General features: G+C 30.9%; 1 protein-coding gene across 1 annotated transcript; it reads right to left on the reverse strand.

The window, feature by feature from the left end:
* Positions 1-409: 409 nt before the first annotated feature.
* On the reverse strand, positions 410-9,691 carry LOC127098685 (calcium-transporting ATPase 4, plasma membrane-type). Its single transcript, XM_051037344.1, has 7 exons — positions 9,230-9,691; positions 5,133-5,187; positions 2,859-4,798; positions 2,618-2,776; positions 2,029-2,200; positions 1,639-1,937; positions 410-896 (listed from the first exon to the last, which is right to left on the reverse strand). The coding sequence occupies exons 1-7, from the start codon at positions 9,398-9,400 to the stop codon at positions 591-593; spliced, it is 3,102 nt and encodes a 1,033-aa protein (XP_050893301.1). The 5' UTR covers positions 9,401-9,691; the 3' UTR covers positions 410-590.
* Between the last annotated feature and the right edge of the window lie 2,610 nt (positions 9,692-12,301).

Below are 12,301 nucleotides of genomic sequence, written 5' to 3' on the forward strand. Positions count from 1 at the left end.
AATCATGTTGAGTATTGTTAAACAACTACATTGTCTGATTTTGAGATTTTTGCTCTTTTGATTTTGGATTTGACCAAGTTTTTAATTTTATCAAGAAAAAAAAATTGTAGTGATCTTTATTAAATTATCATCCTTTCTAATTCATTAAAAGAATGTTGTGCTTAATTTCTATCTTTTCCCATCATTTTCTTCCCAAGTTTTCATTTGCTTCAAATTCTGACTCAACTCAATTAATCTATAATATTTCTTTTAGTTACTCCACTTTTATCACATTAAAAGCACAAATTTCGTAAATTTTATGGTATGAAAAAATGGTTGAATATCAAATTGGTTAGTCATCAATCAAAGATACGTGCCACTTTTATTACATTAAAAGCATAAATTTCATAAATTTAACTGTATAAAAAAATTGTTGAATATCAAATTGATTAGTCATCAATCAAAGATACGTGCCTTCTCTTATCCACATTAGTTTATGATATACATAAATTATAAGATGCAGTTGCAAATGAAAACACAAGAACCAAAATTTCATTCAAGTTTGCACAAAAGAAATTAAAGGAGAAAAAATTTCACACTCTTCCTATACTTTATGCCAGGTCAGGACCAGAAGGAAGTGCCTCATAACCATCATGATGCTTTGTTGTTGTAGCTCTTTCAACTGGTATGCATTTGAGTATAACAGCTAGAGGCATGCTAAGTACACCCAATAACACACTGAGTAACCAGAATTGCCAGGTTAGAGGAACTGTGCTGGCAAATGTTCCAAGGAACTCAACTATGATTACTTGAAATACCGCTGTGGCGAGAATAACACTTAGAAATATCCAGCTGTCAAACATGCCTTTGAATATGTTTATCTTTTCAATTTCTCTGCTGTTTATCTCATTGAACACCTGGTAAAAGAGAGGGAAAGCAACAAAAATAAGCAGAACAGAATGGAACTAGATCATTTTATATACACTTTCCTGAATGCATCACTGGTATTTAAGAAAAAAATGATAGACCATAGAGGCAATAACATAGTTATGACCATATTAAAACTTCTCAATTTATAATTTATAACCTATATATAAGAGTAGGATACTAGCATTTGTTATGCTCAAAGTACTGTCACATGCATTATTTCAACATAAAGAATGTGAGTGTTTTCAATTTAATCAAACCACATTAACAAATGCAAAAAAATTATTTTCTTCAATAGTTGGTATTTTCATATGAAAATGTCCAAATAATTGTTGGTGAAATCCTTTTTAACAATTTAATATTCCCAAAACTTCAGATAATTTGTGAAACTTTAAATAGAATTTGATTTTAACTCAATTATTTTCTGTCCTTTTAATATTTGGATCAATTAGTTACCCACCGTTCATTTTATCTACTTACATACACTATTATAATCAATATATCATGATCAGTGTTTGAAAAATAGAACCGAATCGGATGGTTCAATCAATTGATCTGTGTCTATTATATAGGCTTAAGGCAATTTGATCGTGGTTTCGTCCCGTTTCGGGTGGTTTGAAGCAACTGAACTATGACCTTGAGGTCTCGCCGATTCGATGTCCGATCCAATTTTAAAAATGTTTGTTAAAATAAACCGTAGTTGGCTTCTATGAGGGGCATGAGACACTTTACCTGGCAAAGTACAAAGGAGTTGAATATCAAAGTGTTGAGTACTGCAGTTGAATCTGGGCCACTTAGTCCCAATAGCCTCTTCCCCTCAAAATTTAGAACTCCAAGGACAATTAGTTGATAGAAACTCTGACCAAAGATATTCCTCCACATTGGTTTGGTAATAAAACTTGCTTTCCTTCCAACTGGCTGTCGTTCCATAAGTCCGTCATTAGGAGGTTCCGTAGCCAAGGCCAATGCACCAAGGGTGTCCATAATCAAGTTAACCCAAAGCAACTGAACAGCCGTTAATGGAGCAGCTCCTGAAAATAATGAAGAAAGTTTAATCTCAGTTTCTTGAAACATATTCAACACTTTTCCGGTGGAAAACAAAACTTGTATAAATCAACAAACCAGTGATGCATGCAGAAACGAAGTTAGTAATTAGAGCAACAACATTGACAGTTAACTGAAACTGCACAAATTTTTGAATGTTTATGTATATGGCCCGTCCCCATTTGGCAACTTTGACAATGGTAGTGAAGTTGTCATCCATTATAATCACATCGGCATTTTCTTTGGCAACCTGTAAAAGGAAGGTAACTAAAAATAATTTTTTTATTAAACATCAAGTAGACATTAACTTATAAGTACCAGAACATGTAGAACAAATTCTATAAATGCTTGATTTTGGGGGAATAACTATTACCCAAGAAACATCTAGCAATCATGTGGAAGAACTTAGGGATAACAAAACAGTCTTATGTCTCAAAGGACATTAATGTTTAGGGATTAAAGAGAAGTCTGGCAAGATTTTCAAAATGAAGATGGGAAGATGGACAAGAGGAAAAGGAAAATGCAAAAGAATCTCTAGAACAGAAGATAACATTTTTGTACCTCAACAAGATTCAAATTAAGCAACTACACAAAAACAGTGCAGTTGATTGTAATAGTTAATACTGTCAGATTCACCATGGTAAACCAATAATAACTAGAGACAAACCTCAGTTCCAGCAATGCCCATGGCTAGCCCAATGTCCGACTCGTGCAGTGCAGGAGCATCGTTTGTTCCATCACCAGTAACAGCTACAACCTCCCCAAACATATTCCTCAAACGGGTTACCAAGGTATGCTTGTCAAGAGGTAAGGATCGTGCCATTACCTGAAACCATATTAATCACATTAGCAAAACAAGCATATCAGAAAAGAGAATTGAAAGTCTCTGGACATAATGAGATCAAAACCTGAATTCTTGGTATGATATCCTTCATTTGTTCCGGAGACAAATTGCGAAATTCTGGTCCTTCTATGGCTATACCACCCTCAGTAAGTATACCACATTCTCTAGCTATAGCCTTAGCTGTATTTATGTTATCACCAGTGACCATGCGGACAGATATTCCAGCTGCTAAACATTTTTGAACAGCTTCCTTAACTCCAGGGCGCACAGGATCTTTGATTCCCACAATGGCTATCAGAGTATATCCAGTTTCAGGGATGTTGTTTTCTCCTTGTGTTTCATCTATATCTTTGACAGCCAAACAAAGAGTTCTCAAAGCTTCATTGGCAAATCCGTCTATAATGTCATTCACAATCTTTGCTTTCTCTTGAGGAAGATCGACCGTTGTTCCATTATTATCAATGATTTTATCACACATTTTCAACACTATTTCTGATGCACCTTTGCAGAAAGCTCGGACCCTTCCATCAGGAAGACCTACGAGCACAGACATCCTCTTCCTGTCAGAATTGAAAGGTTCAACCTTAAGTATCTTACAGGATCTACGTTGTGCGTCAAAATCACCGCCTGAAACCAAGCCAAATTCCAATATTGCTGATTCTGTTGGTGTTCCCAATATTGTCTGCTTTCCTTCTTTGTCTTTAACAACTTCCGATGAAGTATTCTGAAATACAGCCTGCAAAAGGATGCTTAGAACTTCATCAGATATCTCTGATTTCAATTTATCAGTACTCCCATCCCCTTTAATCTCTGTGGTCTTTTCGCATATCCAAATTTTATCAACCACCATATGGTTGGTTGTCAATGTTCCTGTTTTATCGGTGCAAATGCAACTAGCTGAACCCATAGTCTCACACGCAGAAAGATGTCTCACAAGTGCCCTATCGTTCATCAGTTTTTTCATTGCAAAAGCAAGACTGAGTGTTACAGCTAATGGCAATCCTTCAGGAATCGCAACAACTATAATGGTTACAGCAATAGCAAAGTAGTCTAGTAGCTTCAGTGCATCCTCTGAAGACCAGCTGCTAAAGTCTCCATGAACTGCTTTTTCAATCACAAATCTTACTGTCAACACCAAAAATGTCAGCACAGCAAAAGTCAAACCAATTTTACCAATAACTGTAGCAACTCCATTCAACTTCACCTGTAAAGGAGTCTCATCCTCTCCTCCCTCGCTCAAAGTTTCCATCAACTTTCCCCATTCAGTCCTCATGCCAACAGTTGTAACAACCATTTTCCCCTGACCGTCTTGCACTTTGGTTCCCGAAAGAAGGAAAGGTCTTCGGCCGTCTATATTTACAGGTTCGCTCTCACCTGACAAACTTGATTCATCAATTAGCAATGAATATCCATGTATAAAAATTCCATCAGCTGGAACTTGATCACCGGTTGACAAATGAACTATATCCCCTACTACCAAGTCGTAAATTGAGATCTTCTGTCTTTTACCATCCCTGGTAACATGAACATCGATCTTTTTCTTTTCTTTGTCCAAATCTCTGAACTGTAGAGATTGCTGGTAGTCACTGATAGCAGTCACAGCGACTACCAAAAATATACTAAGTATGATTCCAAGACCATCATAAACACCCTTTGGCCACCCTTCAGTGGGAAGCCCTATGCCTATGGAAACTAAAGCACAAACAATTAGAATGATGAGTGTTAGGTCATGCAGTGCATCCCAAACAAACATCAAAAAGCTTTTAGATGGTTTCTCGGTATAACGGTTGAGCCCATAAATCTCTTGCCTACTATGTATACTGTCTTGACGAACACCTTCATCGACCGAGACTGAAAGTTTACTAGTAATCCCTTGAATTTCACCAACTTTTGTAAGGTTCTTGTAATCATGGCTTCGAACAACTGATGCAATATCATCCGGTTCGATTCCAAAACCAGCCTCTCTCGTCTTTTCCAATACCTTAAATTCAGGTGAAGCAATAGCTGCATAAGAAAACCAGACCAGTTTGGATTAGCTTGTGGAAGAAGTTAGACCTTTTAAGTACAAAGGAATTGAAATGAAAACTTAAATTCAAGGAGGATTTTTTACCACCAAAGGGGACTTATATTTGGAGAAGGTAGAGTACTGTTCACAATACACTCTTCTTTATCGGTAAATATTTATACATAACTGACATAATTAAATAGTTTTCGTTTGAATTTCAACCAATAAAAGAAACAACTTGAAAATTGTGCTTGAGGTGTTGCTACCACTTTAAAATTTTTATCATAAGCAATTTTATGAATTTCAATTATTATAGAAACTAGAGCACCTTACCATCGGTAAAATGCAGTGCTGCTCGTTGAACATTGATAACAGCCCGAAACTTTCCCTGATGTCAGTTATAAAGAATATAAAGTCAAACTAGAAGTAACAAATTGACAATATGTAATGAAGAAAAGGATTTTATAGGGGACACAGCAACGCTAACAGATATTTACAAAGTTTATGGTAACAGTGAAGAAATTTAACAATTATGTGAACTTTTTCAAGCATATAATCTGCTTCAAATTTAAGGATTCTGAGAATTACACGTAGCTAGCTAGGAACAAGAGAAAATGTTAATCAGAACAAAAAACATAAAAGTTCAATAAAAACAAGTGGAATTAAGGATTTTGATTAAAAAATAATTAATAATTAATTATACTCGACAATAGTATGTGAAAAATATATTTATAACATGAATTTTATTAAATGTTAAAATAGGATCAATGTAAAGAGTAAATTATTACATACTATTTTATTAATTCTTTGGTCAGGGATTTTTATTAATTCCAAACTAGCATTGTGACACATATTTGTTTATATATATATATATATATATATATATATATATATATATATATATATATATATATATATAAAGGTATTTATGTGAAATCAAAGTCATAATTTTTTCATTGTACTTTTTATTCACTTTTCACACATTTTCATTCCTCCGATGATGTTTCCTCTTATTTTCTCGTCCAAACAAAACATTAAGGGTTGACGTCATTTTGTCATTATGGGTCATGTCCTCAACTGGACCAATTTTCATTGGCAGCAAATCCGCCACATGAAACATTGCATTCCGGAACAGATTGCATTGCCTTATTGTTATTATTGGGTGGAGCTGAAATTATTTCCAATCGCCAGTAGGTCCTATTTCTTACGTCGTACTAGTACATTTGAATAATTTAGTGTGCAACGGATAAAAAATACTTGGTATCTCTTTTTACACCACAAACACAATGGAAAATTCGGCGAAGTTTCGTCATGGCCGTCATTGTCACAAATTGAAAAAGTTTATTTATATTGTTTTCTATAATTAAGGTCTTTGGCTAAGCAATAATCTCAGTTTCACTGTCCTAAAGAAATTTTAATTCCCTCTCCTATAATAAATTATTCATTTAGAATAGAAGAGTATTTCAAAATAAATATTTTATTTTATTTTTAAATATATTTTTTTTATTTTATCTTATAATTAATATTATTTTCATGATTCTTAATACATAATAAGAATATTTCAATAAAAATATTATTCTCTCTTTCATTTATTTATTTTTCTTAAACGGTATGAAATAGTGAACAGATGATTCATAGTGAAACGGATGGAGTAGTAAAATCAGAATTTCACATGGGATCGACAATTCAATCTCCAAATCACATCAATTTTTTTCTATTAAATTTTTTTTTAGGTAAATTAGACTCTCAAAGCTAAAGTCACGAGGGTCACAGCAGGCCTTAAGACTCAAAGACCACTTACAAAGATACTTATGATTATCCACTAAAGAGATTCTCACATCGATAGCAGAAGCTGAACCCACAACCTCTCAGAGTGTGAGTCAACTTCTTATCAACCAAATCAATCCCTCCCTTAACAAACAAAATTCATTGGGTTTTAAATCGTAGCTGCAACCAAAGTAACGATAAATGACGTGGAAACTTATGTTTTTGAAAGGGTGGCAATTTGATTAAATACTACTCCTTCCGTCTCATAAAAATGTCTCATTTTCATTTTTTTTATGTCTCAAAATAAATATTTATTTAAAATCTCAATATATTTATTATTATTTTATACTATTATATTCATATTATTAATTTTCACTCTTTTCGATTATAATAAATAAGATTATTTTAATAAAAAATACTAAATTTTTCATTAAAATCAATACATATAATTATTTTCTTAAAAATCACATAAAATTCAAATAAAACACTTATTAGAAAGGAAATAGTTACGTTTTGATGGTTTTAATAAAACGTCGTGAATATAGAAATCACCTATCAACTCAACCATTAATACTTTCAATAATTTAATGACCAATTAGATTTATATATTATACCCCCACCAACTTTACCAACCTTACCAACCTTTTCAAAGTAGTGAACGAATCTTTCTTGTGTAAAAACAAAAACAAAAACAAAAAGTGGTCAAAATTAGTTTAACTGTTTTAATTTCAAGACATAAAAAATGGTTGATTTTAAAATGTAGCGTTAACCTATGAGATACTATATGTATTTGCAAAGTGGCAATCATTCATATATATCATATGTTCTTGATTATAGTATGTTTTGTCACATGTGATGAGCATATGCTAAAGTCACTGAATTATAAAATAAACAGAAAACACAAAATAGAGGAAGAAGAATATAAAATAAACATAAAATAAAGATGCAGAGCACTTTCTAAAAAATTGAGTTGCGCTGGCCACTACTAGGCATGTGGAAATAAATAGTACTCCCTAAAATATAAAATTTAGCTGTAACGCTGGTTTCAATTATCTGCCATTAATTTATTACCGTACGGGCAAGAGTAACAAACACATGTTCTTTATAAAGGAACCGGTGAATGGTTTTAGACCCACATTTTCTAAATATGTGTTCTCGTCGGCAGGAACCAAGCCAGGAGTTATAAACTGTGGAGGGAGAATTTATAAAACTTTTATGTTAAAAATAAAATATATATATTATTTGTAAATAAATATCATAATTTTTAATATTTTAAAAATATTAATGATTTTTTTATTTTTTATTTATAATTATACAACATATTTTGCTGGGACAAAGTTAGGAGTTATAAATTGTGGAGACAAAATTTATAACTAAAAATATAATATATTAATTATAATTTTTAATATTTTAAAAATATTAATAATTTTCTTATTTTTTATTAATAATTATACAACATATTTTATTTTCCGAAATCAATTGATAGTTCATATATCAATAATTTTTCTTTAATTTTAAATATATAGAATCATAACTATATAATAAAAACATCCGACTAGTTAAGAGCTTTTTTATCATTTGATAGACTACTTTGCAGTATATTTTAAAATGAAATAAGTATTTAATGCAACACTATTATTATCATTGCATATTACATATACTATTCACTATCAAAATGGGTAAAATAGTATAATTGAAAAATGTAGATTCGAAACTAAAATGAATATGACACTTAATTATTATGAGACATTATGAGACAGGGAGAGGGAGTAGTATATTAAAATTGAGTTTTTGATTCTAGTGGAGGTATATATGCCTACATTGTCTTATAGGTAGCTCTGTCAGCTATTTTCCTATTTAATATACACATAAATTTTTATAATTTTTATAATTTTTAGATTAAAAGTACAGTGTCCACCCATCTAATTCTAATTTCTTTTTTGAGGCATATCAAAATTTTAATTAGTTCTCTCACTTTTTTGGGAGGCAACCCAAATTTTAAGTGGGCACAATGTACCGTCAGCATTATTATCTTTTAGTGGCTTTTGCAAAACGAATGAGGCATGTATCATTATATAATATTAGGTTTATTTGTATCCCTAGTAAAATTCTTAAATTTTTTAACCTTAATTATATAAACGTATAAACAAATTTAAATACACATTTAATTTTAATCTTAATATTTTTATTTCAAAATTATATCTGCATTAATTATTTAATATTGTAAATGGATAAAAATTTAATTAAAAATATATTAATGATGTATTGTTTATTTTATATATTAAATCAAGAAAATTATATATATTTATCATTCTTAATTATTTAAATAATACAACTGTATTATTTAAATAGTTAAGTAGCAAATACATTAATTGTTATAAAATTACGCAACATGATATTACTAAAAGTCGAATCATTATATAACACTTTCATAGGGTAAAAATGCATTCATTCAATACTATTTTTAAAAGTTGTTTAGAAACATTTGATATATATTTAACACTTAAATTGACATTTCAATTTTGTTTAATTTTTGGAAAGGACCATTTGGTAATTTTTCTTTCCGCCAGAAAATTGGGAAGGACACACCACTTTACGTTTTTCTTACGTGTAACAAAAAAAAAAAGAGGATAAAAATAATCGAAGAAGAAAAGTGATGAAACCTGAATTTTCCTCTGCCTCTCCAGTGCTACAGCGCGTTTAGCGAGATCGGCTACGTTGCGAAACCTCCGGCGATGGTTTTTGACCAAGGAGACGGCGGATCTCCATCTACTGAGAGCTTCAATGGAACGATCCTTGTCTTTCAAATCGAAATCCTTGAGAAAACCTTCCATCTATTGAAGCTAATAACCAACTCTGTTTCTGTTACTGTATTCTAAGGTAAATCGCACTGCAAAAACATAACCATCCAACCAAGCTAGATTTGTGTGATGTGAGAGAGAGGGTTTATTGCGCGTGAGAGCGCAGAAACGAAGCGGCAAAGATTGAATCGAAAGGGTGGAGAGGTCGTGTTGAGGAGTGGGCATTTAACGTAAGCATAAACACGCTATAATGGAAGGTTGACCCAGGCGTAGGAGGAGTAATGTGAAAAGTATGACAACTAGGCCACTTGTTTTATTTTTTAATATAGCCTATACAATGTACTACTAATTGTACTATTTTCTTTTTATTGAAAAAAAAGGCCGGCTTTCTTTTGACCAATAGAAAATAGGTTTCAAACCTCGTTCATTCCAACTTATTTAATGAAATTCCACAAATCAAACTTTTCGTTTTATAAATAGTGTAACTTAATTATTTATCTCTCCCTTTCATAAAAAAATTCATATTTAAACTATACATAATTTTATAAAAAATAATTATGTCATATCATTTATTAAAATATCTTTATTAATTATAATTAATAAAATTATTAAATAAAGTAAAAATTAATTAATAGAATAGAATAGAGAAAAAAGAATAGTAAATATTTCATTAGTATTATAAAAAGACAATTATTTAAACAAAGAATAAAGTGTAAATGAAATATTTTTTTATGAGACGGAGAGAATATCATCTTTTAATTGAAAAACTTGAAATATTTTATTTCATTTACAATTATTGAAAATCTAATGGTTCTAATATTTTTTATTGACCTAAAATGTTATTTTAATTTTTTTCTTTTATATTTTAGAGCGGAGGAGGAAGTATTGAAAACTTCTAAAATATAGTACTTGTAAGTAACTTGAAATACTTCATTTTTAATTTTTTTGTTTTTTTTTTAATTTTAAAGTTTTTATATATTAATATAATTTATTAATGTATTTTAGTTTATTCATTATTGTAATTTAACACAAATTTTAGTCAATTGCTATTTTAACAATTTAATTTCTTATTCTTTTAGTTTTTCTTTTAGTTTCACAATTATTCTCTCTCTCTCTCTCTCTCTCTCTCTCTCTCTCTCTCTCTCTCTCTCTCTCTCTCTCTCTCTCTCTCTCTCTCTCTCTCTCTCTCTCTCTCTCTATATCTATATATATAATATATATATATATATATATATATATATATATATATATATATATATATATATATATATATATATATATATATATATACACACACTAGTAAGAGACTTATGTGTTTGCGCAGGTCGAGTAAAGTCAACAAAATATTAATATAAAATAAAATAAAATCTAAATTTAAAAAAATGTTTTAAATGTTGATTGTTGTATAGTTAAAATAAATATTTGGTAATATTAAATTAAAATTTTTGAAATGATCATAAATATATTGATTAAAATAATATAAAATCAAATGCAGTATATTTTTAAAATTAATGCAAATCATCTACTAAAAAATGATTAAATTGAAATTGATGGTATATAATTATTTTTTAATATAGAATAACCCACTGGCCTACTTAATATGTATACATGACCCAAATGTTCAGAATGGTAATAGTCATCGTGTAGATCATGAAATTGGGATTTTCTACTCCAAGCATTAAGGCATTTTCGGACATCTTGCAAACAAGTTCTGATTTGGCATGACAACATAACTCATACCCGCGGGTACCCACCCAAACTCATTCTGAAGTTGACGGGGAAAATTCATTTTGACTGGGTTTGGATTCGAGTTTGAGTTTTCTTTGATTAAAAAATATGGGGGCCGGATAATGGGGACACTAGTACGCACCTCGGACCCGCCCCCGAACCCGCCATGTTTATTTCATTATGTACATTACTACTTAGTTTTGATAATTTTGAATTTAAATAAGTCGTCAATGTTTTAATATTTTGATTTGTATTAATTATTTAAAATCTTTGAAATGTAATAATGAAAAAAAATTTAGGTTGTTATATTTTATTATTTGTAATATAATTTGATTTTGGAAAAAATAAATATTTTTATTAAAAAATTGATTTTACTAAATGGATGGTGGCGGGGCGGGGATACCCGAACCCGTTTGAGACGGGTTAGGGTTTTAATTTTCCATCCCCGTTTGGGTTTTGGACGGGGAACAAGGATTGTTTGGGGATTTGGGTTTGGGTTTGGGTTTGGGTTTGGGGGGTGGGGGGGGGGGTAAAAATTGTCTCCGCTACGCCCCATTGTCATGCCTACTTTTGATTCACTGTTAATTGGTCGTTGAAATCGCTCACATGGGAGTGGAGTCATGGTTGGTCTGAGAAAGTCAATTCATGGATACATATCATATGATTGTTTATCAAATATGAGGTACAAATTGTTAACTTTTCTTGTTTGAAATATGTTAATGGGTAAATTATTTGAGACTGTATTTTGATTTTGATGGCTATGTTGCAATGAAACATTTATAGATTGACTGCAATATGTTTGAAAAAAGGAATTATACTCATGGAAGATAACTGCTTGCAAGGATTTTACTGTTTGGAAGTTTGTTTTTGTTTCAGTATTTCGTAAAATATTATGTATATATACGTAGATCTGATATATTGATGCTTCATAATACTTATAACGATTTTTCAATAGGGAAATAGTTATGGAAGTGATTAAGCACATGGTGATGGAAGTTGCTGAACCTTCTGCAAAGAAAAAATATGCTAAGAAAAATGGAAATGTTAATGTAAGGCTTACAAAGACCGCCAACATCGTAGTGGCTGCCAAAAATGTGGAGATTGCAACTTCAAATGTGGAAAAAGGAAATGTGATTATGAAATCGATTGCCAAAACCGTAGTGCTGCCAAAAATGATGAGATTGCAAAATCAAATTATGAAAAACG

Source organism: Lathyrus oleraceus, chromosome 6 (genome assembly GCF_024323335.1).
Source record: "Lathyrus oleraceus cultivar Zhongwan6 chromosome 6, CAAS_Psat_ZW6_1.0, whole genome shotgun sequence".
In the NCBI taxonomy this organism is placed as follows: Eukaryota; Viridiplantae; Streptophyta; class Magnoliopsida; order Fabales; family Fabaceae; genus Lathyrus; species Lathyrus oleraceus.

What these genes read in the sequence shown, in the direction of transcription:
- LOC127098685 (XM_051037344.1), bottom strand. Translation starts at nt 9,400, where the DNA reads ATGGAAGGTTTTCTCAAGGATTTCGATTTGAAAGACAAGGATCGTTCC. An exon ending in AGAGGCAGAGGAAAATTCAG is followed by an intron (nt 5,188 to 9,229) that starts GTTTCATCACTT and finishes AACTGACATCAG; the next exon opens with GGAAAGTTTCGGGCTGTTAT. An exon ending in AGCACTGCATTTTACCGATG is followed by an intron (nt 4,799 to 5,132) that starts GTAAGGTGCTCT and finishes TTTCTTATGCAG; the next exon opens with CTATTGCTTCACCTGAATTT.